The sequence below is a fragment of the Brachyistius frenatus genome, unplaced genomic scaffold, assembly GCF_029030835.1.
Source record: "Brachyistius frenatus isolate BFR_SWC_R1_liver_20210118 unplaced genomic scaffold, ASM2903083v1 Contig_13, whole genome shotgun sequence".
NCBI lineage: Eukaryota > Metazoa > Chordata > Actinopteri > Embiotocidae > Brachyistius > Brachyistius frenatus.
In genome coordinates this window covers 4,189,333-4,216,793 of record NW_027210612.1, presented here as the reverse complement: position 1 = coordinate 4,216,793, position 27,461 = coordinate 4,189,333, and the positions used below count along the sequence as shown (strand labels likewise).

At 42.5% G+C, this 27,461-nt stretch overlaps 1 protein-coding gene across 6 annotated transcripts; it reads right to left on the bottom strand.

Annotated features, from left to right (window-relative positions):
* Positions 1-568: 568 nt before the first annotated feature.
* dachc (dachshund c) lies at positions 569-27,461 on the bottom strand. Of its 6 annotated transcripts, none has more exons than XM_069692884.1 (11): positions 25,937-27,461; positions 18,269-18,378; positions 14,796-14,906; positions 11,380-11,558; positions 9,344-9,482; positions 9,084-9,218; positions 4,425-4,621; positions 3,647-3,797; positions 2,737-2,865; positions 2,424-2,528; positions 569-1,156 (listed from the first exon to the last, which is right to left on the bottom strand). In XM_069692884.1, the coding sequence occupies exons 1-11, from the start codon at positions 26,518-26,520 to the stop codon at positions 1,122-1,124; spliced, it is 1,875 nt and encodes a 624-aa protein (XP_069548985.1). In that variant the 5' UTR covers positions 26,521-27,461; the 3' UTR covers positions 569-1,121. The 6 variants fall into 6 exon arrangements, with proteins under 6 accessions (XP_069548985.1, XP_069548988.1, XP_069548983.1 ...); XM_069692887.1 differs by having other exon boundaries at positions 9,344-9,464; positions 25,937-27,460; XM_069692882.1 differs by having other exon boundaries at positions 569-1,159; positions 25,937-27,458.

The window sequence follows — 27,461 nt, the reverse complement described above, 5'->3', positions numbered from 1 at the left end:
TTTAATTATGTATGGTTCCATCTCCTGCAATGCTAATACTGTATTTGACAGGCAGAGATCATAAAATAGCCACAAATTTTCACACAGTAAAATTGTTACATAATTTATTTTGTCAATCTCTTGACTTATCTTTCTACAAATTTACAAAAGTTTTTGTGTTCCTAACTATCTATTGACCCAAGTTCAACTTCAATTCCCTTAAGCGTCACGATCCTGAGGAATACAGGAATAAAATGAGTGCATCCACAGAGAGATACTGCATCGTCAACATGTTTTACGAACCAACAGCTTACATGTGACCCTCCGCACCATCATCCTGTCTGTCTGTCAATACTTACGTGTATGTTTTTTGGAGAGGGAGCAAGAATCAATGCCACATCAGTCCCCACAGCCTCACACACGGCACGTATTAACGATGCAAACACGGACCTTCCCTTCCTCCACAAGCCAAAAACAAATCTATATGGTTAACTAGCACAGAAAGACCCAAATCAGCTATAATAAAAATCCACACTTCAGAAATCGACATAAAAAAAAACATAAAATAAAGAAAGAAGCAATGACACGATTTAATAAAAAGGATTTGTATTGTTTGTATTGTCAAACTGCACTACTGCATAACATACACAATACAAGTCATTTACTGACTGTACAACATGCCATTATGTGTTTTTTTGATAATAATAATAATAACAAAAATGATGACTATATATATGTACACAACTCTGTTACAAGTTATATTCCTCACTTGTGTCCAGATAAACAGCACTGACAAAAAAACAACTATGGTCATCTTCACCTAGGATCTAAAAAACCTTGATTGAAAGAAAACACAGTCAAACACAACATCGGAATAAAAGTACTCGTCCCACTACGGCTGAGATTTGGTGATAAATGCAATAAATTAAACGAGAGAACAGTGGAAAAGTTCAAATGTCACCCTTGAAATGTAGGGGGGAGTCCTCTTGAGGAGGTGGAGATGTGTTATCTCAGATGCCACTGCACGACTGAGCATGCCTGTCGATTGTATTTCTCATAAATGAAGACTCCTCATCACGCTGTTCTTCCATCCATCCATCCATCCATCCATCCATCCATCCATCCATCCTTCCACCTCGTCTTCAGTACATCCCAGTGGTTTGCAGGAACACTCTGCCTTCTGAAAGAAATTTAGATTCATAAACATTAATTAAAATTCTAAACATTTAAGTTGTGATCAAATTTGATTCTTCAGCCTTGACCACCGTGACTTGGAACAGTGGAAGGAAGAATGTTTTCTGTAATGAATTCATTCATATAAATATTGAAGGAGGTCCTATACAGCCATGACTGAAGATCATTAACAAAAGAACATTATTAAGTGAGGCTCAGTTGAAAGCTTATTTCGGCCCCTGATCCCCGTTTTTGGCGATAAAACTTCCTGGCACAAAGGAAGCACATCCTGCCCTGCTGTCTGACAGACAATTCCCCTTTAAATGATTTATTACTGGGTGTTAATTATGCAAATGATGTCCAAACAAACTCGTCATGAGGACAATTAAGACAGCCATTAATTAGTGGCCAGTTCTCTTCTTGCTTCACTGACATTCAATTAAAAATTGCTTTTGAACAAGCACTCTGTCTGGTATGGCGGTGTTGGCACAGCGCGGAGCAGAGGTGGGCTGGAACCACGCACTCTTTTGATGAGGCCGGGCTACAGATCACGGCCATTTCTTTTTTTTTTTCTGTCTGTTTAAGATGTTACATTTGGGACTTTTCTCATTAATCTATCCCTGTGAAGACAACAATGTTGGCTAAAATAAATATATTAAACGCCTGTCTCCATTAAAACGGTAGCCCCGGTGAACTGTCTCATGCTTCATTTGATTTTGCTCAATTTCTCAGGAGCGGTCTCCCTGTGAAATCTTTGAAAACCCTTCCAGTAGACTGGTTAGTTAAGCATCAAAAGCAGCGAGCAGGAGAAATAATAAAATCTGTTGTCTTAGCTCAGTCGATAGGAGCAAAATAAATCCACATCAGCAGGTAAACCACAATTCTTACACTGAAATGGATTTATTTTTTTAAAGGCATGACAATCAATTCATCCCCCTTAATAATAAGTAAATCCTTCCCACAAACTTGAAGTGCCTATACAAATGTTAAGACTTTAATGTTTTTAAGTTATTATAATATATGATTTTTAACATGGCACAAAAACAAAAAAAAGTCAACTCTGTAATTCTCTTATTTCTCTGTAATTCTCATTTCTCTGAAATTCTTTTCATTATCTATTTGGTGACAGCATTTCATCAGTGACAGCTTTTCTACTTCTGTCTTTTCTGTCTCACAATTTCACAACTACAACATTTCTACATATTCACACCAGAGGCTGTTTTCAGAGCTGCACACTGAGGAAGCTGTGTTTGTTATGTGGACACTTGTACCTTGTACTGTTGCCTTGGTGTCTAGCCTGTTGTCATCGTGGTTGCTCCCATCCGCGTCCTGGGTCACAGATTCTGAGTGAGGCAGGGCTGCCGATGATTGATGGCCTGCAGTTTGGTCATTAATTAATAAAGACACTTCATTACAGGCTAATGAACAGTCATGGCTAAGTTGCAGTGAAAGCCTGGCGACATTTATTATGAAAATGAGAATGACACTTGTTACTGTAAATTTAAGATCAAGTTGGAGTCAAAACAGAAATATAATATCTTAAAATTTTTTTTTTTTTAAAAAGGACGTCTTTGGTGTGCGTACCTGTGTGTGTGTTGGCGGTGTGCAGCAGGCTGTGCTCTGCCTGATCACGGAGTTTGACCTCTTCTTCCAGGGCCTCCTGTAGTCGCCTTTTACTCCTCTTTTCCTTCTTCAGGCGTTTCTGGATCAGAACTGAATAGAGAAGAAGATTTAGAGGTAAATCTGCTTTGCAATTAAATGCAGGGTCCTCGTAATACTTTTAAACTTGACTTGTATTTTTGTTGTTGTAATTAGCTTATTATATTTCTTGTGTGCTCTCTCTGCTTCCTGACCTTCCTGGATATTTATGTCAGGAGATTTGAGGGACTTTGAAGCTGTTCTTGGAGTGCTTGCTGTATTGTTGTGCTTTTTCAGAGAAACAGTAAGTGAGGCCAAAATGCTCCTGGCTAACCATTTGCAGTAAGGCGTGAAATAAAAAAAAATTCAAACAGGTATGCAGCATCATGTGACTGGCTGTTGCACATTGTTCCACCCGGTGTGACCTCATCAAACAAAATGTCCTTGATTGGATTTTGCTCCGACTACGCTGTCTATGACGGCTTTTGTGAACTTGCCAAACTTGATTTAGTTTGTAGCATAGTGCCAACCTCAGTCTAATTCACCTCTGCAGATGCTTCGAGGGGTAATATGCAGTAGGTGTCCTCACTTCCTTATCTGATTTTCAAGTTAATGGACACCCTGTCAATTTAGAAGTGGATTAGACCAGCCTTGTTTAGCTGCGCAGCAGAAATGTCAGTGTTTAGCGGGTAAAATCCACATCATGCCAAGTGTTAATAAATTCAAGAGGGGAAATGTAGCACTTCAATCAACACTTGCCAGCTAGGATAATTTCCTGGGAAGTTAACACTGACAGTTGATTCGATGTCTACCAGAGCGTTTTTCTCTCTAAGGTACTGCACGTGATGAGGTCTACCTCTGTTTTTCTGCTCCATGCTAAGCTGTCTCTCCAAAGTCTCTCTGAGCTCCCTCTCTCGGACCAGCTCCATCTTTAGCTCCGTCCTCTCCAGCTGGTCCTGCTTCTCTTGCGCCCGAGCATTCTCGATGGCAACCCTCAGCAGACCCTGCTTGGAGACACACAGGCGAACACCAACAGGTTACACACTTAACAAAGTCAAGAAGATGTGTCCGTCTCTCCCCAAAGAGACCACTTACGTTACCAAATCACCTGAAGCTGAAGGAAATATTTCTCTATTATATAACACTTTAAAGGCATCATGGTTTTAATATTGAAAGATTAAAATAATTTATGATCTGTAGTTATTTTAAGAAACAACATGCAAAACATATCAGTTACATAGAAAAAGATTACAAAGATTGTGGCTCCTCTTCAGGCCATATGTTAGTGTAAAAATTTACTGGGGTGTCAATTCACCCAGATATATATAAATCTGATTTTGAGTGTCATTAAATTCAACGTCGGTCTTTTAAGTATCAGGGTCAGATGAGGTTAAGAACATGTTTTTTTTTTTCTCCTATGAAAATCTGACCTGCGCGGGTTTTCATTGTGACTGTGCTAACAAAGACATGTAAAATGTGAGAAGCAGGTCAGCACACGCCCATCCCAATTACCGCATATCCTAAATGTCTGCCTCGTCTGCTATTTACCATTTCAGGAAATCCCAAAGAGTGGCTCATCTCCCTTCCTATTCATCTTAGAGTATAATGATAATAAAGCCCCGGCAGAGCCTCACCTGGATGTTCGTGAGCAGTGTCTCTATGGAGGACAAGCCTTCCGGGAAGATGAAGGGAGTGTGGTGAAGACCTGCTGGGAGCTTCTGTCCTGCAGGGTAAGATACCCTCTCGCAGCTCTCCCTGCCTGACGGGGGTTTCTGGTAGACTTGTCTATCACAGCCCTCCCTGGTTGTCTGAGTGGCCAAGGAGCTGTTATCTGGAGGGCAGAGAGACAGTTTGATGTCTCATCAGTAAGGCTGAAACACTCCTGACTGCATCAGTTTCACACAGTGAGCTCATGGTTCACTTGGTCTACTTCGCCTCTGCAGACACTCTTAAGAAGTGATACACAACGGCTGACTTCACTTCATTATGTGAAGTAAAGACATCAATACCAATAAAACTAAGACTGAATTTGAGTATGAAACGTCAAGACTGACTTTGGAAAAAAGACAGGAAGAACATAAGAACATAATTCAGAGAATATGTAGGTGCTGTGGTTCACAATTTGCCCAAATAAGTTTAATTTGATCAACATTTGTCAGGGTGTGAAACCTTTAATTTACACACACATTTATATACATAACTATATTCACTTTGATCTAAATCAGACTGACAATACAAATCAATTCTTGACCTTGGGGAAAGCAGTCTGACAAAAATATTTCTAACATTTAACAGCTTTTTCTGAAGCGATCAACCATATCCTCAGCAGATAGAGGTTGTCATCACATGATCTCAGTAAAGAGACATGAAACAGCTGATTATTTACCCTTGCTGAGATACTGTTGAAAGCTCTTTTGTTGCTACACAACTTTGCAGGAGGTAGTTAGGTTAGGTAGTTAATTTATGTTAGGTAGTTACTTTATTAATCCCCGAGGGGAAATTTTTTCGCTACAGCAGCATACAGAAGCAACAAGATAATAATAGAACAATAGAAAAGCATAGTTTGCCTCCTGCAAAGTTTAAGAGATAAACTAGAATTACCGGCTTGCGGTTGTTTGCCTCCACCAGTCAGTCAAAATGCAGTTTATATCCCTGTCTGTCCAAACTATATCAATCCTTATATGTGTTTACATGCTTGAACAATAAAGCTGATTGACAGCACACGATGCTTTAACAATGGATTTTGCTGCAAAGAAGTTCCAAACTCTAGAAGCTTCACACACATCCTCAACCCAAGAGCACAGAAGATCTATATAATAAGCACAGTTTCCACCGAAAAGTGGGTTTGCAAAATATTATGATCCCACAGTGAAGTTGACCTGTTGGAAATAATTGTCATCACTTCATCATTTTATCCAATTAGACATTTGTATAAATTTGGTCATAATTGCTGCCTGAATTCTTCATTTTGGCCACATCCATATTTTGTGAGGTCACAGTGACCTTTAACCTTTTAACACCCAATTCTAATCAGTTCATCCCTGACTCAAAATAAATGTTGTGCAAAATTTGAAGAAATTCTCTCAAGGTTTTCCAGAGATATTGTATTTACAAGAATTGGAAGAATGGGTCCATACGTCCAGTTGTATACTATGTATACTATATATATATATATGTATATATATATATACAACATATACTGCCTATGGCCACAGCATGCGCCCGCATGGAGGCATAAAAAAGTCAGCGAACACTTATGAAAAGCATCATACTGTATTTGTTTGCTGATCTTCCAAATTATGATTTTGTGGGCTGTGCACCGCCTTTGTTTTTATACATTGTCTTGTTTGTCTTTTATTCTTCGCTTTTTTGTTTCCCTTCTGTATGGCACATTTTTGAAATGTGCTATATAAATTAGGTAAACTCACTCACTTATTAACTTGTCAATCCTTTGTTAACAGTCTCCACTATCTCCTTAACAACTCTACAAAATCCCCTGATTGGTATAACGTGTGGTTTCCAAGCCGTCAGGTGTTATGTTTGTTTAAAACCTGCAAAGGGATCATCAGACCTGCAACAACATGTAATCAAAGTGCAATGCAAATTTCTAGCTTCCTAAAACATTTACTTCATTTCTTGTAATCATATCAAGCCCAACAGCAAATAGGTGTTTACACTAATTACTGTGTGCAAGTGCACGCACACGTACACAAAAGTCCAGGTTTGGGGTTTTAAAAATGTGGTTACCCTTTATTAGATGGCAGTCTGCCTATTGATAATGCATCCCAGCTTGACATCTCCCATAAAAGCAGCTAAGAACCTGCATTATGGATGACCATCTGTTTGTAAACCTGAGAACTGCGTGTTCCCTGATCGTGACAGTGAGGGAGATGAAGAATTTTCAGCATTTTCTTTTTCTTTTTTTTTTTTGCTCTGCATCAGGCAGTTGCTCACTTTATGTGTTTACTGTCATCCGAGCCACTGAGGACCAAGACGTCCTGGGAGTCCGGCGGTTATTGAAGCAGAGACGAGTGCGAACGTGCGATGTGATATCTGGCACTTTTCTCTGTCTGTGACAAATGACGGTGTTTTCTCCACTTAGCTGACCACAGCATCTTCTGCTCCAAATCCACCCACCTTCCCCACTCTGCCTCGGCCTCACATCTTGGCAACTGTCACATTCAAGGTGTTTCACAGATGAGACGCAATACCCCCCACCCCCACCCCACCACCCCTCCTCCTCCGTCTCCTCCTCCCCTTTCTCCCTCTTTCTTGCTAAAAGCATTGCTCTGTAGAGAAAGGTAATTAGCAGGTGCTGGCGAGCTCAGCGGAGGGCATCCAACTACACTCCTGTGGCTCACATACAGAGACACACACACACACACACACACACACACACACACACACACACACACACACACACACACACACACACACACACACACACACACATTCGTAGCCGCTGAAGTGCGCAGTCAGCAGCGTGGGCTCCCCAGGCTCCTTGGATGTGACTGATCCTTTATTGAGTTACTGTTTTACGCCTACTTTACCTCACACTCACACACACGTTTGGCATAAATACACACACACACACACACACACACACACACACACACACACACACACACACACACACACACACACACACACACACACACACACACACACACACACACACACACACACACACACACACACAGACAGACACACACACACACAGCTGCCAGCTTGTTTGATCATTTACCCATCTCCCTAACCAAGGTCACTGTCTGTTTTTCTCTTTTCTCCTAACTTCATCTCTCTTTTTTTTCCCCTCTCTTATTCCTCTCCCAACCGTCCCCAGGGCTAATGAACTTCAGCACGTGAAGACTGCCAGTCAGCGGAAGAGAACGGGGAAGGGGGGGGGAGGGAGGAGGGAGGGGGGAGACAGAGAGAGAATAAAATTCTGCTGATGTTTGGTTAATGGGAGTGAGGTGTCAGGGATGGCCTCTGATCTTTGCTGCATGGATACGTTGTTCAAAGACCACTGAAACAGCCCACACAGCCAAAACTGACTCGCATACACACTCACATACTATTATAGAAAGGATTGACAGAATGACAGGGCTGAAGTGCTCTTTGAAACTCTGTTCAATCCACGATAAACCTATCCTGTGATGTTCTCGGTCAAATACAAAAGCTTGCAATCCCGCAAATGTACATGTGTTTCATTTGCATGCAGGAAAATCAATCGAAAACCAATTGCATAAATGTGATGTGTGATGCATGGCATTCACGTTGTTGGTGCCATCACTGCTTTGTCAATACGTTCACAGATACCTGACAGCATCTGAAACCTTGCCTTGGAAGCCTTTGTGATTTTTAGATTCGATTACTGAATAATGCGATTCAGTATTAGAATACATTTACAAAGGTGCGTGCACACACATACAAACTCACATACAAACAATCTCTCCCTCTCTCTCGCTCTCTCTCTCCCTCTCTCTCGCTGTAGATTTCTGCTGACTGTTTGTCCTTGAGCAGTCCTCATTAAGCTAATGCAAACCTCCCTGACAGAGAGAACCAAACAACTGACGTTGCAGCGCCGTGGCAACGCGGGCCCTAACGACAGGGAGGCAGTCGTTATGCAGATGAGGTCCAGCTGAGAGCGCGGGAGGCCGCCTGGCTCGTTAGGCCGCGGCCCGGCAAATGGCTCGCTAATGTAACACCGCTTTCTGGTCTAATGGAGTCCTGTTTTGCAGAATTATTTGTCTTTGCTCTCCGCGGGAAGTCGGGGGGCCACTGACAGCGAGGAGGAGAGGATGTGGAAAGAAAAGGGTAAGACGGTGAATCCTTATCAACCCGTTACTGATATGTCTTTCTTTAACCGTTAGAAAGCCTTTCTCTTTTAAAATAAAGGGTTTCAGAGAAAACGGTTGCCACAGGTGTTTAAATCCACCGAGTATAAATGATGACATAGATGGATGGGTTGGATGGAAACTGCTTGTTGTCCTGTATTGACAGACTTTGTTCAAAGGCCATTGATTTGTCTGAGAAATAATCATTTCTCATTAATAATTATTAAATGATTAATGACTGTAATAAGAAATTCTCAGAAAACAGCAAGAAGATGACCTTTGAAGTGAGGTCGACACTGTAATTCAATAAACTTGAGTGATGCAAGACACTTTAAAACCAGACATCTACATACAAGATGAAAGATTCATATTTGAGATTTTTTTTTTTTTTTCTTTTCTTCTGCTGGACGAGAACTCAGAAAACGAAAGCGTAATAAATACACTAGTGTGTTTTACCTCTGTCACTGTGGCTCCTCTTGTTTTCCTTGTTGTATTCCACCGAAGTCACATCTGTCTCTCTGGGCCCCTGCACCAAACCAGGTGAATGTCCCAACACGCTGTGACTCGACGACAGGCCGTCATGGAGTGCGTCTGGAAAGAAAGATCGAAACAGTCACAAAGATCGAACTCATATTTCTCACAGGTATCGCTACCAGCTGAAGCATCCTTCATTTTTGCGAGAGTTGCGCCGCCAGATCGCACAGGTAAGTACGTACGTGTGGTTTCTGCAGTACGTTCTGTGTGAGACGGCGAACTCGACCCGCTGCTGCTGTGATTGGACGACATCTGAGCTTCCTCCAGTGAGGGAGTCGGGGAGGGGCTGTCACACATTCGCTCCTGACGAACAACAAAATGCTGTATAGTCACAAAATGTACCAAAAGTTAGGGCTCATAATATACAAAAGTTTCAAATTAAGAAAAACACAAAACATAAATCGAACTTTATAATGCTAGTATTAACTATATAAAGTCAGGTTGGCAGTCACAGAGCTCGTAATGCCTTTTGTGCTTAAATTGAATGCCTTTATGTTGATTTTTCTACTCAGTGAAATCAGACCAAATGTGGAATACAAGAAGAAAATGTAATATCCACAATTAAGAGGTATTATTTCAACGTTCTTGCTCATTACAATTAGATGGTATAAGAAAACAATAATAATTTATTGTCCCTAAAGAATCTTTTTTGCTGTTCCGTAACAATTTCAACTACTTTTTCTTCAATTTAATACATAATATGCGAATTAAAGGGAGCAAACCAATTTGGGCGACTTCCACTTTAAGGTTACAGGCTGAGACAGCATTTACTGCTGCTGCCGGCGAAGTCGGAGGTGTTTACCGTGTTCTCCAGGAGGAGTTTTTCCACAACATCTAAATTTTCTGAAGGCTCAAGAGTTCAGGAGTTGTGATTTGTTTGCCGACTTTTTTCAGAAATGGTGGAGCCCATGTCAGTTCGTTTTTCTACAAATGTCAAATTAATACCATTTTAGCCTTTTTCTTCACAATGTATTTATACATCTGAGGAAATTGTTGATGTTCTCCTTATTCTTTACTTCTCTTTTATTATGCCTTTGCATCTCCTGCGTAATGTTACCCGCCTCGTAGCTTGCTAAATTGTTCGCCTCTGAGGCTTACCATTAATAGGCTTTTTAGTTCGGCGTCCATGCTGTCGTTGCCGAGCAGCGATGTCTCCACGACTCAATCACACCGCGCACACACAACTTCCCATGTTGTAACCACAAGCTCATCACTTCCATTTGAAGGCAGCACGCTACTCTGCTAGGCTAACGTTAGTTCAGCTGATTTCTTCATCAGAACTCCTATTTAACTCCTAGTTACAATTGGTTATACATTGAATTACTAACAATACCATCACAATGGCTATTTTTAAATTACAGTGAGAGCTTAAGCAAGGTTTAGCTTGTGGCAATCTAACCAGCTCTTGATTTAGATGTTTTGTGCATCTCTGAGTGCAGAGTGTGATGCTGGGTTGTAAAACAAATGTTTTTTGCAATAATACATTTTATACAATTGTCAAAAGATTTTTTGGGATTTAGTTTTAGCCTGCGTTGTGGCACAAATCACCTGTAGTAAGAAAAAAACAAAAAATGCTATTCTAAAGGGACATGGGAACGCTTGGAAACATTACGGTATTCTTTTGTGATTATGGGAAAATTTGGCCCTCGTTTCAACGTGTCTCGTAAACCATCTTAAGGATCCAGCTCAACATCTGAAAACAATGGTCTGCAATCGTTAAAACTACGACCGGGGACACAGCTTCCTGCAACTGATGAGGACATGATGTCATATAATAAGACTGACGCCTACATTGTCAATTTTTTAAATGCGTAATCCCTTTAAACCTCATTTAATTAAACTTAAAGACTTAAACAATCTTTTTAAGCCAAGTGAAGAACTTTGTTAAGAGGGTTGCAGTTCTTGTCTGAATATCTAAAAAATGTCAGCTCTCGAATTTGGACGAGTGGACAGTTGCTGGTTTTTAGCCGTGACTTGATTCTAAATTCTGCATGCAAAGGATCAAAAGATGAATTCATGTTGAAATTTAAGGGGTAAGAACTATATTTCTTTGGATGTTTAAAGTAAATTGGAGTTGTGTGACTGACTAATGTTTTTTGTTTTTACAAATATTTCATTTTGAAGCAATATTTCTAAGTACATGTCTCTAAAACTCTGAGCATCAGGTGGACTCAGGCACATGGTCAGGTCCATTGGGCTGATGGGCCACTGAGTTCACCTTAATGACGGAGGTGGGAGCCCTGGCGGGGGGGTTGGCGTGGAGCTGCGCCACGTTGGCCATGCTGGCCAGCGTGCTCAGTCGGTTCATCTGGCCCATCGCCATGGAAACGGAGGCCGGCGCCAGGCTGGCAGGGATCAGGGGATGTGACATCATCATGAAGGGCAACTGATCCAAAACTATAAATTAATAGAATACAATAGAAATTAATAGAATGCAATAGAGTAGAAGGAGGAAAAAGTGCAGTAGAATAAGTCTTCTGCTTCTCATAGCAATGCTCAGACCAGCATTGTTTGAAGGCCATCGAAGTTGCACTATATGCAACCAACATGAAACCGGTCCTCTTTCATTTTTGGTTTCAGCTGTATTTATTCATTACAAATTAAAGGCCTTTTTCCACTCAGTCCTGTGAAATTAAACCCTCTCAGAGTCTGATGGCATAGCGAATCATGACACCAATGTCAGTACTCTGTGATGTAAGTGTTACCTTGATGACTGCTCTGCCTCTAAAACTCCAACTTGAAAAATGCATGTGTGATGTGCAGCATGGAAAAAGATGAGCTGTGATGGCCTCAAGATGTTTAAACATAAATTCAGTCTCCTTGGAATCAAGAAAAACTTTTCTTTTGATGTCTCTGTGTTCTTTATTGTAAATCCATCACGTTTTTAGCAGTCAAAACTAAGTCTTATTATCTTTGCCAATCTGTTGTTCAGACTTCTCTCTTTAAGACAATCATCCACTATCTTTTAAGAAAATCCTTCCTCTCAACAGCACCCTAGTGGGTTGTTGCAGCCCTTCTATTCATGAAACAAACAATCCTGTTGGGGGGAGGGGAGAAAATGACATAAATATTTATCATTTAATAAAAGGAAAAACAAAAACAAAAGAAACACAGGGAGGAAGTGGAACAAAAGAAGCTGATGGCAGTCCTGGTGCTGGGCCAGCAATGCACGCTGGGTAATTATAAACACAAAGGAAAAAATCTTGGACTCTATTCCGCACAATTGTCACAAATAATAGAACGAGTGCATGGAAACAAAAAAAAAAGGCTATCCAAAGAAGAGAGATGAAACAGAACAAATAAAAGGGGAAAAGGGAAAGAGAGGGAAAAAGAAAAAGAAAAGGCAAAGGCAAACTAAGAAATAAAGGGTGAGGCGTTGACTTTATGAGTCGGGCTCGCTGGACATATGTGCAGTGCTTTGTGCATTTGGCAGATTAGTCTCTCACTTGCCCAGAGCAGAAACCAATCCAAACAAAAGATCTGTGTGAATGGAGCTGAATAACCAGATGCTCCGACAATCAACTAGCAGCCAAGTCCAAATATTAAGCCTTGGTTAGAAACCAGCGCTCCACTTTGGTCACCCCCCCTCCTCACCCACCCACCCACCTCGCTCTATAATTTCATTTTCACTCTCATTCTCTCCCTCTTCTTGACTGTTTTTTTTTTTTTTTTCACCCCCTTCTCTTCCCTCTCTCTGGCCTCCTATCACTTTCTCTTATGTTTCATTAAAAAACATCAAAAGTCAAAGTGCCTCTCTTATGTTCATCCAAACAAACCATTACTGTAAACAAACAGTTACTGTAAATTTCCCAGAAGATCTTGTTAAATGCAGAAATGGCTGCTCCCTGTTCTTCCGCGGTCCATAAGGTGTCACACTCAGCATTTGTGAATGTGTGCGTGTGTGTGTAATCTGAGATTGCCTTTGTAGTGGTTGAAGCTCTGGTAGGGGCCTGTCCTTCCCATAAGGCCGTGGGTGGCGGTATGGAAAAAAAACACATCGTGCTTATGTGTGTATGTATGCCTGCGCTGTGTTTGTGTGTTTGTGAGTGTGTGTGTGTGTGTGTGTGTGTGTGTGTGTGTGTGTGTGTGTGTGTGTGTGTGTGTGTGTGTGTGTGTGTGTGTGTGTGTGTGTTTCCACTTGACTCTATCATTAACAGTGATTAAGCTTTACAGGTTTATAATGGCTGGTGGTAACCATGCCACCTAACTGCGCACAGATGCTGGCAGTCGTAACTGAGTGTATACAATGGTAAACAATGCTAAATACTGGGAGTAGAAAGAAAAATCACCACAACACAAAGCCAAAGAAAAGCGCAACAGAGGGCTTAAACACAGCCGATTTACTTGTGTCTCTTTTTGAAAAACACAAGGACAATTTTTCATTTCTGTCCTAAAGCCTTGCAGTGTGCTCCACATGTTAAGTGTGCGTGTCCCAGGTTGATAGCGTATTCCACACAGACCTCCATAAGCCCTGTCATCTGTCTAAACACACTGATGTCGCTTTAACCTGTCGATAACAGTGGGGGCAGTGTGTCCGATTTGTTTGTGCGTGTGTGCGTGTGTGCGTGTGCGCGTGTGTGTGTGTGTGAGTGTGTACGTGTTAGCGCGTGTGCATGTGCGTGCGTGTGCCCATCCCGCCATCGATTGTCCAGCATTTGTCGTTTGCATTCAGGATAGTGAATTAGAGAGAAGACTATTGATTTGGCTTCAGCCTCTCATCTTATTCATCTCTCTATCATCCCAGTGTGCTTACTCTTGTCCACTGATGCTGGCCGCTCTCCCTCACTGCAACGCCGGAGACGGGTGCAGCAAAGGAAGCAGTTTTTACCGACACGTGACGAAAAAGTCTACCTGCACGTGCCATGAGGAGCCAAAGGGATTCAGCTCCAGAATGAGGTGATTCTCTGTTTTTCAGGGACAAAATGACTTCACTGTAAATGAGAACATACTGCTTACTCCACTCTGACAGGCAAAGGCTTCCTGTAAATCCTGATTTAATTCTACTCCATATGATAGACAAATATCTCAGTCATATTGAGGATGAGTAACATGGCTCGTTCGGGTTTACACTCTTTCGATGTGGTGACTAATAAGTAATAATGATTTGCTGGCAGTGTTTTGAGACTGCAGAGCAGATGACCAACTGTGTTTTTTAGGAAATGTTTCCTGAATCTTACTGAATACCACAAATGTGCAAATAAATCCAAGCTGAGGGAATATTCAGCTGAATGCACAGTCATTTATCACAAACAAGAAAGAAAATTGGTGGTGACAAAATACTTATTTCTACTCTTTATGTTTTGATTGTTTGGATCACCTGATCCAGATGTTTAAGTCTGAAATTTAGCTGACGAAGTGGCTCACTGCTGCTGTAGTTTGTTTTTCATTTGACATCTCTCAAAGGAAACGTACAAGCGGCCGAGGTGATGTCACATCCTGGTTTTAATCAGCTTGGTTCAGCGGCGGCACGTAAACACAGCTGCTCAAGTTGTATTGACTTGGCATCACAGATGTGTACAGACAACAGGCGTGCGACGTGTTATACGACCGTAATTAAACATTTCGTAGGTGTGTGTGTGTGTGTGTGTGTGTGTGAGTGTGAGAGTGCGGATGGTCAAAACGGATGAGACTCACCCAGGCCGGCGTTGTGATCACCGTTCTCGCCGTTTGGCCCGCCATGTTGCTGGTTGCTGTGGTAACTGGCCATCGCCTCCAGCTTGATCTTTTTGGCCAGGGCAGAGAGATCTGAGAGAGAGACAGATATATAGAGGAAGAAAAAGAGGGAGAGGAAGAAAGGAAAAGGAATCAATAAGAGGCAGATCAATGGCCCCCGGTGGAGGATTAGAGCGGTGGGTAGGCAGGAGGTTGTCATGGGAAGACAGAGGCCAGCCATTCATTCTGACTGCACCGCTGCACTGGCCATTTAGTCTGCCAGGGAATCAGCAGTGATAGGAACAAGCCAAGACATTCATCTCTCCCACACAGGGATATCACATCTCACAGCAGAGCACACAGGACGACACTCAGCGGCAGCAGCAGCTCCACCTTTTAGCCACAAAGAACTTCTTTATCAGTACGAATTAGAGGCCTGACACAAAAAGTGAAGATGCTTTTTAATGGGGGTTGTGCACTTTTGAATAATATGTAATGGAGAGTGACAAAATGAGGCAGGAGGGCTGAGCCACATTTTAATTTGTGTCTTGAACCTCAGAAGGTAGTTTGACCCACAGAGCAACCTTTGAAATAGAAAATTAAATATCTCTTGCACTAATACAGACAAACATGGTGAATTATTAAAGTTGGGACAAACCACACAACTGTGCAAACACCGCTGAGGAAATACAAACAAGCCATAAGTCTTAATTTCCTGATCTTGGATACATCTAAACATTTGCAACAAACTGAGCTGCTGAGTGGTTTTTTTTTGTTGTTTTTTTTTCTTCCACAGACAATGGGTGTCTGAAGTGAATAGTTTGTCTGCCCGAGACGTCGACAACCACAACAAATTGTTCCTTTTCTTCTGATCTTCTCTCCGTCTCTCTCCTGCCCTCTCCCCTCCTCTTCTCCCATCCCCTCTACTTACTTTACCTTTTCAAATGTCAGCATCACAGCGGGACATAAGCCACCGTGTTGCATGTGTGTATGTGTGAGCACACGAGGGAGAGAAAAGGAGACTAAGGAGGATCACATCAAAGATTCTTCCTGCCTTTTACGCTCAAATGTCCTCCCTCTCGCTGTCTCCTTCTCCCCTCTCATGTGGCCAGTTCTAATCAGTAGCGCTGACATTGCCGCCGTGCCCTCTCCTTTGGTGGAAAAAGACTCTTTTCCCACTGAGAAAGATGCTCTTGAACGTTCACACAAACACAACACACACTCGCAAATACACACACACACACACACACACACTCAAGCACCTTTGAACAGTGAGAGGAAGCGGAGGCTAATAGAAAATGGCTTCTTTTGAGGCGGGGAATGAAAAGATCAGGTTGCAGCAAAGAGCACAAAGCCAAGGGCAACTTTGAGAGCAGTGAGGTGCTAACAATTACTTTTTCCTCCCTTTCTCTGTGAGACACACACACACACACACACACACACACACACACACACACACACACACACACACACACACACACACACACACACACACACACACACACACACACACACACACACAAAACAATAGGGACTCAAACACAAAACTGTTTGTGACGAAAACAAGCAAAGCTCTATGGCCTTTAGCAGGCAGTTGACTGAGACTGCTTTTAGAGAGTTAAAATATGAAAGTACAAACATACAAATCTACAGATTCTGGCAGTACAAATAACAGCCTTCCACTCAGACACAACGCATATCATCTGCCACTGCATTTATAAATACTTTCATTATCCTAAAACTTTCATACATTAAGACAATTATTGGGTTTGTCATGTTTACACAGGAAGTGTTAGTCAGTAATGTATTCTCGCTTCAGAGATAAAATGAATTTCAAAGGTACTTCAGAGGTCTAAAAATTAAGAATCTCACTCAACTTAACAGAGGACTTTGTGTACTTGAAATTCAAGCAAAAAAAAAAAGACCAAGCTTGCAAGTTATGAGTTGTTTCTCATGTGTCAGCAGTGTGTATGCTAATTTTATTAATCAACACACCGGTCACCTCACAGAACCCCGCCTCCTCATACTATTGACGAGGGGTGAAATGTGTCATTATGGGGGCCTGAAGGAAAAGATGAGAAAGACGCCCCATCCTGTATCTATTCTGCATAAGCAACCTAATTTTTCTGTTAACTAGTGGGACGACTCAGCGGGTTGCAGGTCATTGCTTTCACTTTCTCACGGCTAAAAAGAGAACATATCTTTGCTGTGGGTTCCATGACTAAAAGGGGAATTTCTACTTTGTACAGTACTGAAGAGTTACAAACCGTGTCATTAGGAAACAATTGTGAAATAGCGGAATTTAGAAATTTACAGAAGCTACATTTTCCTTTTAGTAAATCTTTGGTACAGAAATCCCCAGCTTATGAGTGGATGTGTCTATTTTTAAACTTAAAATAGAATTTTCTTTTAAGATGTAATTAAAAGTCTTTAGTTGAAAATTACTTTATTATGTCACTTCACTGGGCTACACTTACAATAAAGTAATAGAGGTGGTAGTGGTACTGTTAAAGATACATTATTATATCACAATTACAGATAAATCGTTTTGTAAAATTCCAGAACCCAGATGACTGAAGTGCTCTGCAACACGACTGAATTTACTCGAGTTAAAAATGTTTATAAAAAGTAATAAAATATATTTTTGTTGGGCTCATTATTGTATGCTTTTTGTTTTAACTTTGCTCAAAAAACTATTCTTTGACTTATTTGAATAAATACATTTCCACATGTTTAACATTTGCACTGAAATACTGCACTCTAACTACATATGTAGTAGTAACTTCAATTCTTTTGCCAAACATGGAGCATTTTTATCAAATTATATATGTTCCTTTCTATTTCCTTGTTTTCCTAATTAGAACTATGTTCCAGAGATGCCATGTGGTTGGACAAAAGGCTCTGATGAGTCACTGACTGATTCATCCTCACTGATGTGTTTGATTACATGTGTGCTGATCCTTTGATTGACCTGTTGAGACAAGCACAGAAAAATAAATCTTAATTTTTCAAACAGCAGCTGTAATTTTGTTTTTCTAATATGCACAGTGCTTGACAGACTGTTAAGGGATCCTGCTCATGACCATTTTAATAATATTAATAATAAGGTAAAAAAAAATCTGTTGAAACTGAAGATTAAAGCCCATCAAACAAGGCAAATTGGAAAATAGGATAAAGATCTTAGAAATGGTGAAGTCAAACGATCATGTGAATCTTGAGAAGAAACAGAATTGAAACCAAATGAAAGATTTGAGTAAAATAAAATAAAACATATTTTCTGTTATTTTTCAACACTTTTTTGGAAAGTGCCGATGGTGGACTTTGTGTATGATTGCCCACAAGTCAATTTAACTCAAATTAAGTTGACAGTTTACAATGCTCATGCACTTGTGTGATATTGTTTCTACAGTACATACAGTATGTGCTGTGTTGTGTGACGAGGCCTGGGTGGTCACCTGCAGGGGGCATGATCCCAGCGTGTATCAGACCACTGTGAGACAGCATGTGGTGAGTCCCGCCCTCGGTCACACTCTGCAGCCTCTTGGGCGGTCGTCCAGGCCTCGAACTGCAGGCGGAAAAACACAGGCTAAAGTTAGTCATTAGGCACTTTTATACTTTACCCCCGAGTCAGTCACTTTGTCATGCTGAGACTGAGATGGGTGGCCTGGTTTGAGAAAGTGTCCTTCAGTCTGTAAACCTCTGATCCTGCTGAAGTGTCAACAAGCAAAACACTGAAACCTGACCGGTTCCAGGAAGGCTGCTGTACAGCAAATCTGACCTCCCTGTGGATACGAGCAAGCAAAAAAGGAGTTTCCCTATGGCATCAATAAAGCACCTCATTACTGTTCAGCTTACTCATTCGTTTGTTTGCTTATTAAATGTGTTTGCTCGCCTCCTTCTTTTTCAATCCTTTCCTCACTTGGCCAATTCTTTCCTCCCTTTTCCCGCCATGTCACAAATATTCACATGGATTTTTTTTTTTGTGTCTATGTGTGTGTGTGCGGTTTGATTGAGCCGGGCATGCTCAATCAATCCTAGAGGAAGTATGTGAAAAGCTGTCAGACATCACTTTGGCTCTGACTAAACGCTGTGAATGTCCTGACAGGGGAAATGACACGGGCCACATCAGGCTTAATGACAACCAGCGTACCTCATCTCCTTTCATAGCAGCCTGACATAACATGAGTCTGCGGGTGAGTGTGTGTTTCTGTGTGTATGTGTGTGATATCAAACGACAGAGCGAGTGAAAGAGGGTGGAGAAAAAAAAAAGAGGGGAAAGACGAGACGAAGAAGGTGTGACAGAGTGCAAAAAGACACAAAGAGCACAAAAAAGTTGAAAAAGGAGATGGAGGGAAAGATGAGGAGGTGAAAAGTGAGAGGAAAAGATGAAGGGGAAACATATAGAGGGAGAATCCGAGACACTGAGGAAAGGTGGGAAAGAGTGAAAAAAAAAAAAAAAAAAAAAAAGAGGAGGTAGAGATAGACTAGCAGCAGCAGCAGCTTCCTAGCGTGGGGTGTCTTTGAGCAGATTTTAATTAGAATCTAATCCAGCCGTCATTAAGGCCCCATAAACGAAGCTGTCAGTCAGGAGATTAATGGCGCCTCATTTGCATATTGCATATAATTCATCAATTACCCAGCAGAAAGGACCAATCCCCTGTTGACACACCCACTGGCTGAGATGGAGGGAGACAAAAAGACAGAGAGAAAGATTGTGTAGTCACTAACTGTGGGAGAAAAACAGGTAGCTGGTGTGTGCGTACCGGTATGTGTGTGTATGTGTGGGGTCGTGTCTGACTTGTGTGTGTGCGTGTGCGTGTGTGTGTGTATGAAGTGTTCAAAGGTTAATTTGATGAGCCGATGAGCTCCACAGTTCCTGCCCTCGGTTTTAATGAGTTGTTATTATTGTCTCTTATTATGGGCCCAGACCGACTGGGATGTGACAGCTGACATCAGATATCACACACACACACACACACACACACACACACACACACACACACACACACACACACACACACACACACACACACACACACACACACACCCAGACAGTGAGAGACACGCACACCGGCACGTAGACAGTGAGAAAAATGCACTCAGGTAGAGACACATTCATACACACACCCACGTGCACAACATGAAAGACTGACTGTAGGAATGTGCAAGAGGGATAAAGTTGTGATAATGTGTGTGTGAGTGGGAGTGTGTGTTATTTTTGTGGAGATGAGGAGGTGCATTCAAATTTTACACAATATATTTTTGCCGTGCATGTACTGTAGAGCAGCATACTGGGCTTAACAAAAGCAGGAAACATATTTTTAGGTCTCAAGTTTGAAGGTAAAGCAACACAGTTCCACAGCAACTGATGTCGAAGCACCTCACATGAACACGCGCGCGCGCGCGCGCACACACACACACACACACACACACACACACACGCAAACCAACACATGCAGATGCAGAAGTGAACATCAGCGGGGGAAAATAAAATACACAGACCAAAGGCTGTGGTCGTTTTTTACTGCGGCCGCTTCCCTTTCCCTTACTACTGTTTATTTGCACCCACTAATTAATGGCCTCTGTGTGTGTGTGTGTGTGTGTGTGTGTGTGTGTGTGTGTGTGTGTGTGTGTGTGTGTGTGTGTGTGTGTGTGTGTGTGTGTGTGTGTGTGTGTGTGTGTGTGTGTGTGTGTGTGCCTTTATATATGTTGCATTTTAGGGGGCATAAAGAACTGGGACCTAATTTTGTGTTTAGTCTGCAAGTGCGTTGATACATCAAAGTGACCCGTGGAGGGAGGTCTATGTGTGTGTTGCGCATGCAAGTGTGTTTTCTGTGTGTGTGTGTGTGTGTGTGTGTGTGTGTGTGTGTGTGTGTGTGTGTGTGTGTGTGTGTGTGTGTGTGTGTGTGTGTGTGTGTGTGTGTGTGTGTGTGTGTGTGTGTGTGAGGTTGGAGAGCACCGGTTCCCTGAGGTAGGATTAATGAAAAAGCCTTTCATGGAAAAGTCATCAAGCTGAGGGGATGGAATGAGAGAGGGGAGGGGGAAGAGAGAAAACAGTTCATTGTGTGTGTGTGTTTATAAGGTGTGTGTGTGTGTGTGTGTGTGTGTGTGTGTGTGTGTGTGTGTGTGTGTGTGTGTGTGTGTGTGTGTGTGTGTGTGTGTGTGTGTGTGTGTGTGTGTGTGTGTGTGTGTGTGTGTGTGTAGAGGAGGGGGTGTATGGCTTATGACCTCTTTGTCTCAAACTTTAATTAAAATCTCACCCAGACGTCCTCCCTCATGCCAACACTCAGGCCACACACACACACACACACACACACACACACACACACACACACACACACACACACACACACACACACACACACACACACACACACACACACACACACACACACACACACACACACACACACACACTCCCTTAGCTTGGAGGGCAGAACTCAATGTACAGAGTACCTTTGTGGAGAAAAAAAAAAAAAAAGCGTGTGTGTGTGTGTGTGTGTTACCTGAAACATGAAACGGCAAACATGGCAGCTGGAGCTTAGCACAGGTGGAACAGAAACAAAACACAACAAAGATGACAGATCTCTCTCTCCTCCTCGCTAACACACACACACACACACACACACACACACACACACACACACACACACACACACACACACACACACACACACACACACACTGAGGGGAAAGAGAAAAGTAATGAAAGAAGAGGAAGTGTTACAGTCAAAACAGTGGAACAGCTACTGGCTTGGAGGGACGGAGGTGCTGATAGGTAGCAGCTGTGTGTGTGTGTGTGTGTGTGTGTGTGTGTGTGTGTGTGTGTGTGTGTGTGTGTGTGTGTGTGTGTGTGTGTGTGTGTGTGTGTGTGTGTGTGTGTGTGTGTGTGTGGGAGAAAGAGAGAGGGGAAAAAAGAGAGAACTTGCTCAAACAAGATTTTGTTTGGCATATATTAGCAGCGGTTTACAGCTCCCCTGCTCCCATCCTTTCAATCTGTGTTTATCACATGGGTTTGTATTCGCCGTCACGGTCCGGTTTGATAAATCATAACGTCGTAGCTGTGCGCGGGAAGACTTATGTTGCTGGTTAGAGAAGGCAGGGAAAGATTGATGTTGTGATCTTCCTTTCAGATGGAGGGCTGCAAAAAGCTTTACGCACCATTGTTATTAGGAAAGCCTGTGTGATGATGTCATGAAAGAAGCAGGCAGGACAACACACACACACACACACACACACACACACACACAGACGTTTGATCATGGCAAGAATCTGATCTCCCAAACTGATACTGCCTTGCATTCCTCTCCCACATTCCAGGGTCAAGAAGATGTCAAGACTGTGTGTGTGTGTGTGTGTGTGTGTGTGTGTGTGTGTGTGTGTGTGTGTGTGTGTGTGTGTGTGCGTGCGTGCGTGCGTGCGTGTGTGCGTTGCGTGCGCGCGCGTGTGCCATTAAGGCCTGTCACAGGGGAAGACATGGAGGCCCTTCTCTATCTCATCGTGCTTGTCTCTATAAAACATCAAAAGAGTGCGCAGGTTAAAGTTGAGCTAACCACCCTGCCTAAACACACACAGACACACACATGAACCCCTACACACACACAGCCCTCCTCCCCTTCATCCTAACACTGCTGAATTTGACAGTGAGTTATGGCATGGCAGTGGGGCTCAGCTTTGAAGAGTCCACCTTCCTATGCGTACGCGTACCCACACACACACACACACACACACACACACACACACACACACACACACACACACACACACACACACACACACACACACACACACACACACACTGCCAACTTGCAAGGCTGAAAGTTGCCACTGAGAACCACAAAGAGACGGCTTTTGTTGTACTCCACAGGCCACTTCGTCTCATTTATCGCCTATCGTTTGATTCAGTTCACTTTTTTTGTGTACGTGTGTGTTTGTGTAATATTTATTCTACACCTGCTTTTGTAAACATCCCTTGTTCTAAAAGCTGCAAAGATATGAACTGTGAAGGCTCAGCTAACCTTAATTACTAAAAAAAAAAAAACAATTATTTTCCCTGTTACCTCTTGTGGTGTCTTTGCCAGTTTTGAGGTGAAGAGGTTTTGAATTTTCTGCTTCCACCACAATATAACTGGAATTTTGCTCACGGTGTTAGAAAATGATATTTTCAGCGATACATCTTTCCCAGAAAATGTGACCTTGGTACCCTGGTATCAGTTTTGATAGGGACTGTTTCTTTGGAACAAAAGTAGCTCCTTTGCCACATTGCACTACTTTTACGTAACACATGGGAGGGTTGGCATTTTAGGATTTTATACAGCGTATACATATACGTGTAAAGTAGATGCACACACACACTTTGACCCGAGCGAGCTGTTTGATGTGTGTTGCTAACAGAGAATGAAACTGTTCCTTTGTGAGGGAGAAAGAAAAGGACGGAGGATCAGGTTGCCTCCTACACGCCATGTTCTCTCTGTGGAACTAATGTCATTTAGCAGCAAAGCCAGCAAACACACAGGCGTGACCGTGTCAGTGTGTGTGTGTGTGTGTGTGTGTGTGTGTGTGTGTGTGTGTGTGTGTGTGTTTGCAGATGACAGTGTGTGTATATGAATTATAACTAGGCTTTGAGTGAGGGTGAAGTCGGCCCTTCTTCATGGTTTGATGAGTCAGTGGTCATGTTGTGTGTGTGTGTGTGTGTGTGTGTGTGTGTGTGTGTGTGTGTGTGTGTGTGTGTGTGTGTGTGTGTGTGTGTGTGTGTGTGTGTGTGTGTGTGCGCGCGCACAGCAGGAGTAAAAGAGTGAGACAAAGAGGAGAAGGAAAGACAATGATACAAAGAGGACATTTTCGTAATCGCTGCTTCTTAAAAAAAAAAAAAAAAAAAAAAAGGAACAGATGAACAAACAAATAGGCAGAAGAAGGAAGAGCAGGAATGCATGTAAAGCCTTCTGTTGGTCGCGCTAAACTATCAGACAGAGCTCTCATTTCTCCGCCAGTCTGTCTGACTGTACTGAGCTGGAAAATAATAAGTGATGGCTGTCTTAATCAGTAACAAAACCCTCACTGAGCCTTGACGCTGTCAGGAAGCCGTAACATCATATTCGCGGAGATGTTTTTGAAACTTTAAGGCTCAGTCAGCCGGCCTTCCTGCTTCCACGACAACAACCAGTCCCATTTTTGTTTTCACCTGCGACTGAATGTACCACACGAAGGATCACTTCGAAACTTCTAATGCAGGGGACTGATACTAATGGTTGCACATTTGAAGCCCTCAGACAAAGAATGACGGAAGTTGTTTGAAGATTTCAGAGGAGTGATGTTTTCAGATCTCATTAACTAGAGGCTGTTTGAGTGTTGTGTGGATAATTAGAGACGGCAGAGGCTGTGTATTTTCGGGGCTTGTATAACAACGTTCCCATTAACACTAGAAACAGAAGAAATCCCAAAGCAGCCAGAAGATGCATCTGGAGTTTGTCTTGGTTGGAGGGCCGCAAATGCTTAAGCACAGGTGTTAATCCACAGACATGGAGCTGGAAGCTGATTCTCACACGAGTTTGTTTCCTTTTGAAATGTGTTTCTGCTCAACAAGTCAAAGCTTGTCTTAACACCTCACACCTGGTTCTAAAAATCAAAACACAGCTCAAAGATATAAAAAAAATTGTGTCATCAAAGCCACAAAATGATGAAGGAAACATAAAGAACTGAGAAAAAAGTATTTTTTTTTTCTGTGTTTATCTTGGCACATCTTGATGCATCCTCTATCTGAATTTAATGGCAGGTGTAAATTGGATCATTCATGCTCCAAGGAGCAAGGATTAACCATCAAACAATATCAATTCCCCAAACTAAGGCTAATCCACACTCCTCTGGATTCAAACTCATGCTGTTAAGAGCATGTGGTCTGCACAACGGCAGACTGAAGCACCAGGAAACCACAAATCCCGGCCAATTCAGCCCCTTTATCCAAACATCTCGGCAGCACATTGGTTTGATGACCCATGTAGTTGGTCACCATCGGAGTTCTGCAAAACAGCTAATTTACATAATCGCATCATAAATACCGAGAATTCATTTAATCATCTCCTCTGTTCTGATGCTCAGGGCTAAAGAGTGTTGATATGATAAGACAGCGAGTTATTAAGGATGGAGAGAGAGAGAGAGAGAGAGAGAGAGAGAGAGAGAGAGAGAGAGAGAGAGAGCAAAGAGATCAGTGAGTGAGTGAGTGAGCTTGTCCTGATTTAAGCTGCCGCTTGGGGCCAAATGAAAATTAATTAATTTCTGTGAAGAATCAATTTCTCAGAATGACAGTGTCAGACTCAATGTGTGCATGTGTGAGTGTGTCAGAGACAAAGTATGTGAAAGAGTGTGTGTGTGTGTGTGTGTGTGTGTGTGTGTGTGTGTGTGTGTGTGTGTGTGTGTACATGTCAGAGAAACAGAGAGAAAAGAGATCACATCCTGTGATAACATGACAAACTTTTAAGAGTGTTTTTTCTTATAAGGATTACTAAAATTCATTATCGTCAACACCATCATCACCATCACAACGTTTATCATCCATTAAAATGGTAATTAGTAACAGGCCTAGCAGCAGTAATGTGGCAAATAAAAAAAAGGAGGGGAGTGAACTGGACCTCCAGTCAGACATGATCAAAACCAGTACAACCTCTACTACAAACAAAACTATTTATATTGCAAAAAAAATGATTTATGGAATGTTTGTTTTTCCTTATATAGTTTACATGTTCATCAGAGACTTTCAAAAGGCCTCAGTAGCTTTTAATTTAGTGAAATCATAACTATCGACAAATCCTGAAATATTTCAGAAAATGTTGATACCCTAATGAATAAAACCTAACATGAGGTCATTTGATTTATTGTAATTTGTAATATTTTTCAGATTTGTATGATTCTTTGCCATTATCTGCGGATTGAGATCAGATGAAAAGTATAAAAGGTGAATTAAAATCCCAAATATTCTACTGTCTTTGGCTCTGGATCTCTGATACCTGCTAACCCCACCTGCTGCACCTGCACCTCCCTCTCAAAAACAAGCTAAGTAACCCTCCATCAACCGGGTCATACTGTCACCCCCCGCCTTCCCCTTTCTGACCCCCCCACACCCGGCTCACCTTGCGTTTGTACAGTCGTTGTAGAGCGTCTCGAAGTCCTGCCTGGAGATAAGTTTGCACCGGTTCACCCCGGGCTGGATGGCCCCGAGCCCCCGCAGCACGCGGACCTGCTCCACGTTGCACACCACCGGGGAAATGTCCAGCCGTTTCAGCTTGGTGTAGACGGTGTGAAGCCCGCCGACCAGGTGCTTGAGGAACACGTCGAAAGCCTGGGGCAGGCAGATGAGCTCCATGTCTTTCACCGTGAACGAGGCCAGCTTGGCACCTTTCACCTCCACCAGTTTGCACTCGTTATTCTGCGGCGTGCTCTCTACGGGCGACGCGGTGGCGTACACCGGCTTAGCGCTGCTGGACACCGGAGCTCCTCCGCTCGTCAACGGTGTCCCGTTCGGTAGCAAGAGGTCCGCCCGGAACTGGTGGAGCAGCGCCGGGTGCGCCACCGGAGGAGCCGGGGAAGACGCAGCAGAGGTGGCCGCAGGTGGCGGAGAGTTGGTGGCCGGAGAGACGGAGCTCGGCGCCGGGTGGTGGCCCAGTGGAGCGGCGGGGAGCAGAGACGGAGCAGCAGGAGTTGCCATAGTGGTCATGTCCGAGAATTAGAGAACAAGTAAACTTCAAAGTGAACTATTTAGGAAAGTAACTTCGCCGAACACACGCAGATGTTGTGCGAGTGTGAACTGCGCATTGAGTGTGCTGAGGAGGAGAAGGGGATAAAAGAAGAAGAAGAAGAGAGGAGAGGAGACAGGGTCCGTGTGTGGAAAAACAGATCACATAGTTGAATCCGAATGAGCGGAGGCTTGTCTCAGAGCTGGAGATGCTACTGTCACATTATCATAAAGAGGAGGAGCCTGGCCATGTTCTTAGAGAGTGAGAGACACGAGGAGAGAAAGTAGAGGGAGAGAGCAAAGATTAGCCTACATAAACTTTGGATAAGCCTATTTATGAACGCCTAACCAAAATACACCTCAATGTTTATGCATCTGATTGGACCTGGAGTGTCTGTGGCACCAGAATCTGGAGTCCTTATGGCATTTTACAATCTCCAGATTACTGTAATCTTTCTTTAACATCTTTTAATACTTGTATTATCTTCTGAAAAATATATGATCCGATTAATGTAGTGCTTTTCCTAAAAGTAAATATTTTTCACGTGTAAATAGGCTACTAGTTAAGATGGACATCATCAAAGAGACTTTTGTAAATCAGATTATTGCCAACAGGGCACTTCAAAATGAAGTACAGAAACAGTCTTGAGCTGAATGGAGCATGTTCATCACAGGGAAGTCCCACGTATTCATGGTCATTTCAACATTTTTATGAATCCAAGATATCAAATCAGAACAGTTTGTAAAGGAGTGACGTGTTAGATCTCGATTAGTGTTTGGCCGTTTATGTGCAATTTGTCTTTACGTTTAAACAAGGCAACACATACATTCATAAGTGCTGGAAAAAATGGGGTCTTTGCACCTATTTGCAATAACTGTATTTGTTGTTTAAAAGTGAAAATTTGACTATTTTGAGTTTGTCC

Coding starts and splice junctions, on each gene's coding strand:
- dachc (XM_069692882.1), bottom strand. CDS start 26,520: ATGACCACTATGGCAACTCCTGCTGCTCCGTCTCTGCTCCCCGCCGCT. Junction 11,559..14,795: donor TGATCACAACGCCGGCCTGG/GTGAGTCTCATC, acceptor ATTAATTTATAG/TTTTGGATCAGTTGCCCTTC. Junction 2,529..2,736: donor CACCGCCAACACACACACAG/GTACGCACACCA, acceptor ACCAAACTGCAG/GCCATCAATCATCGGCAGCC.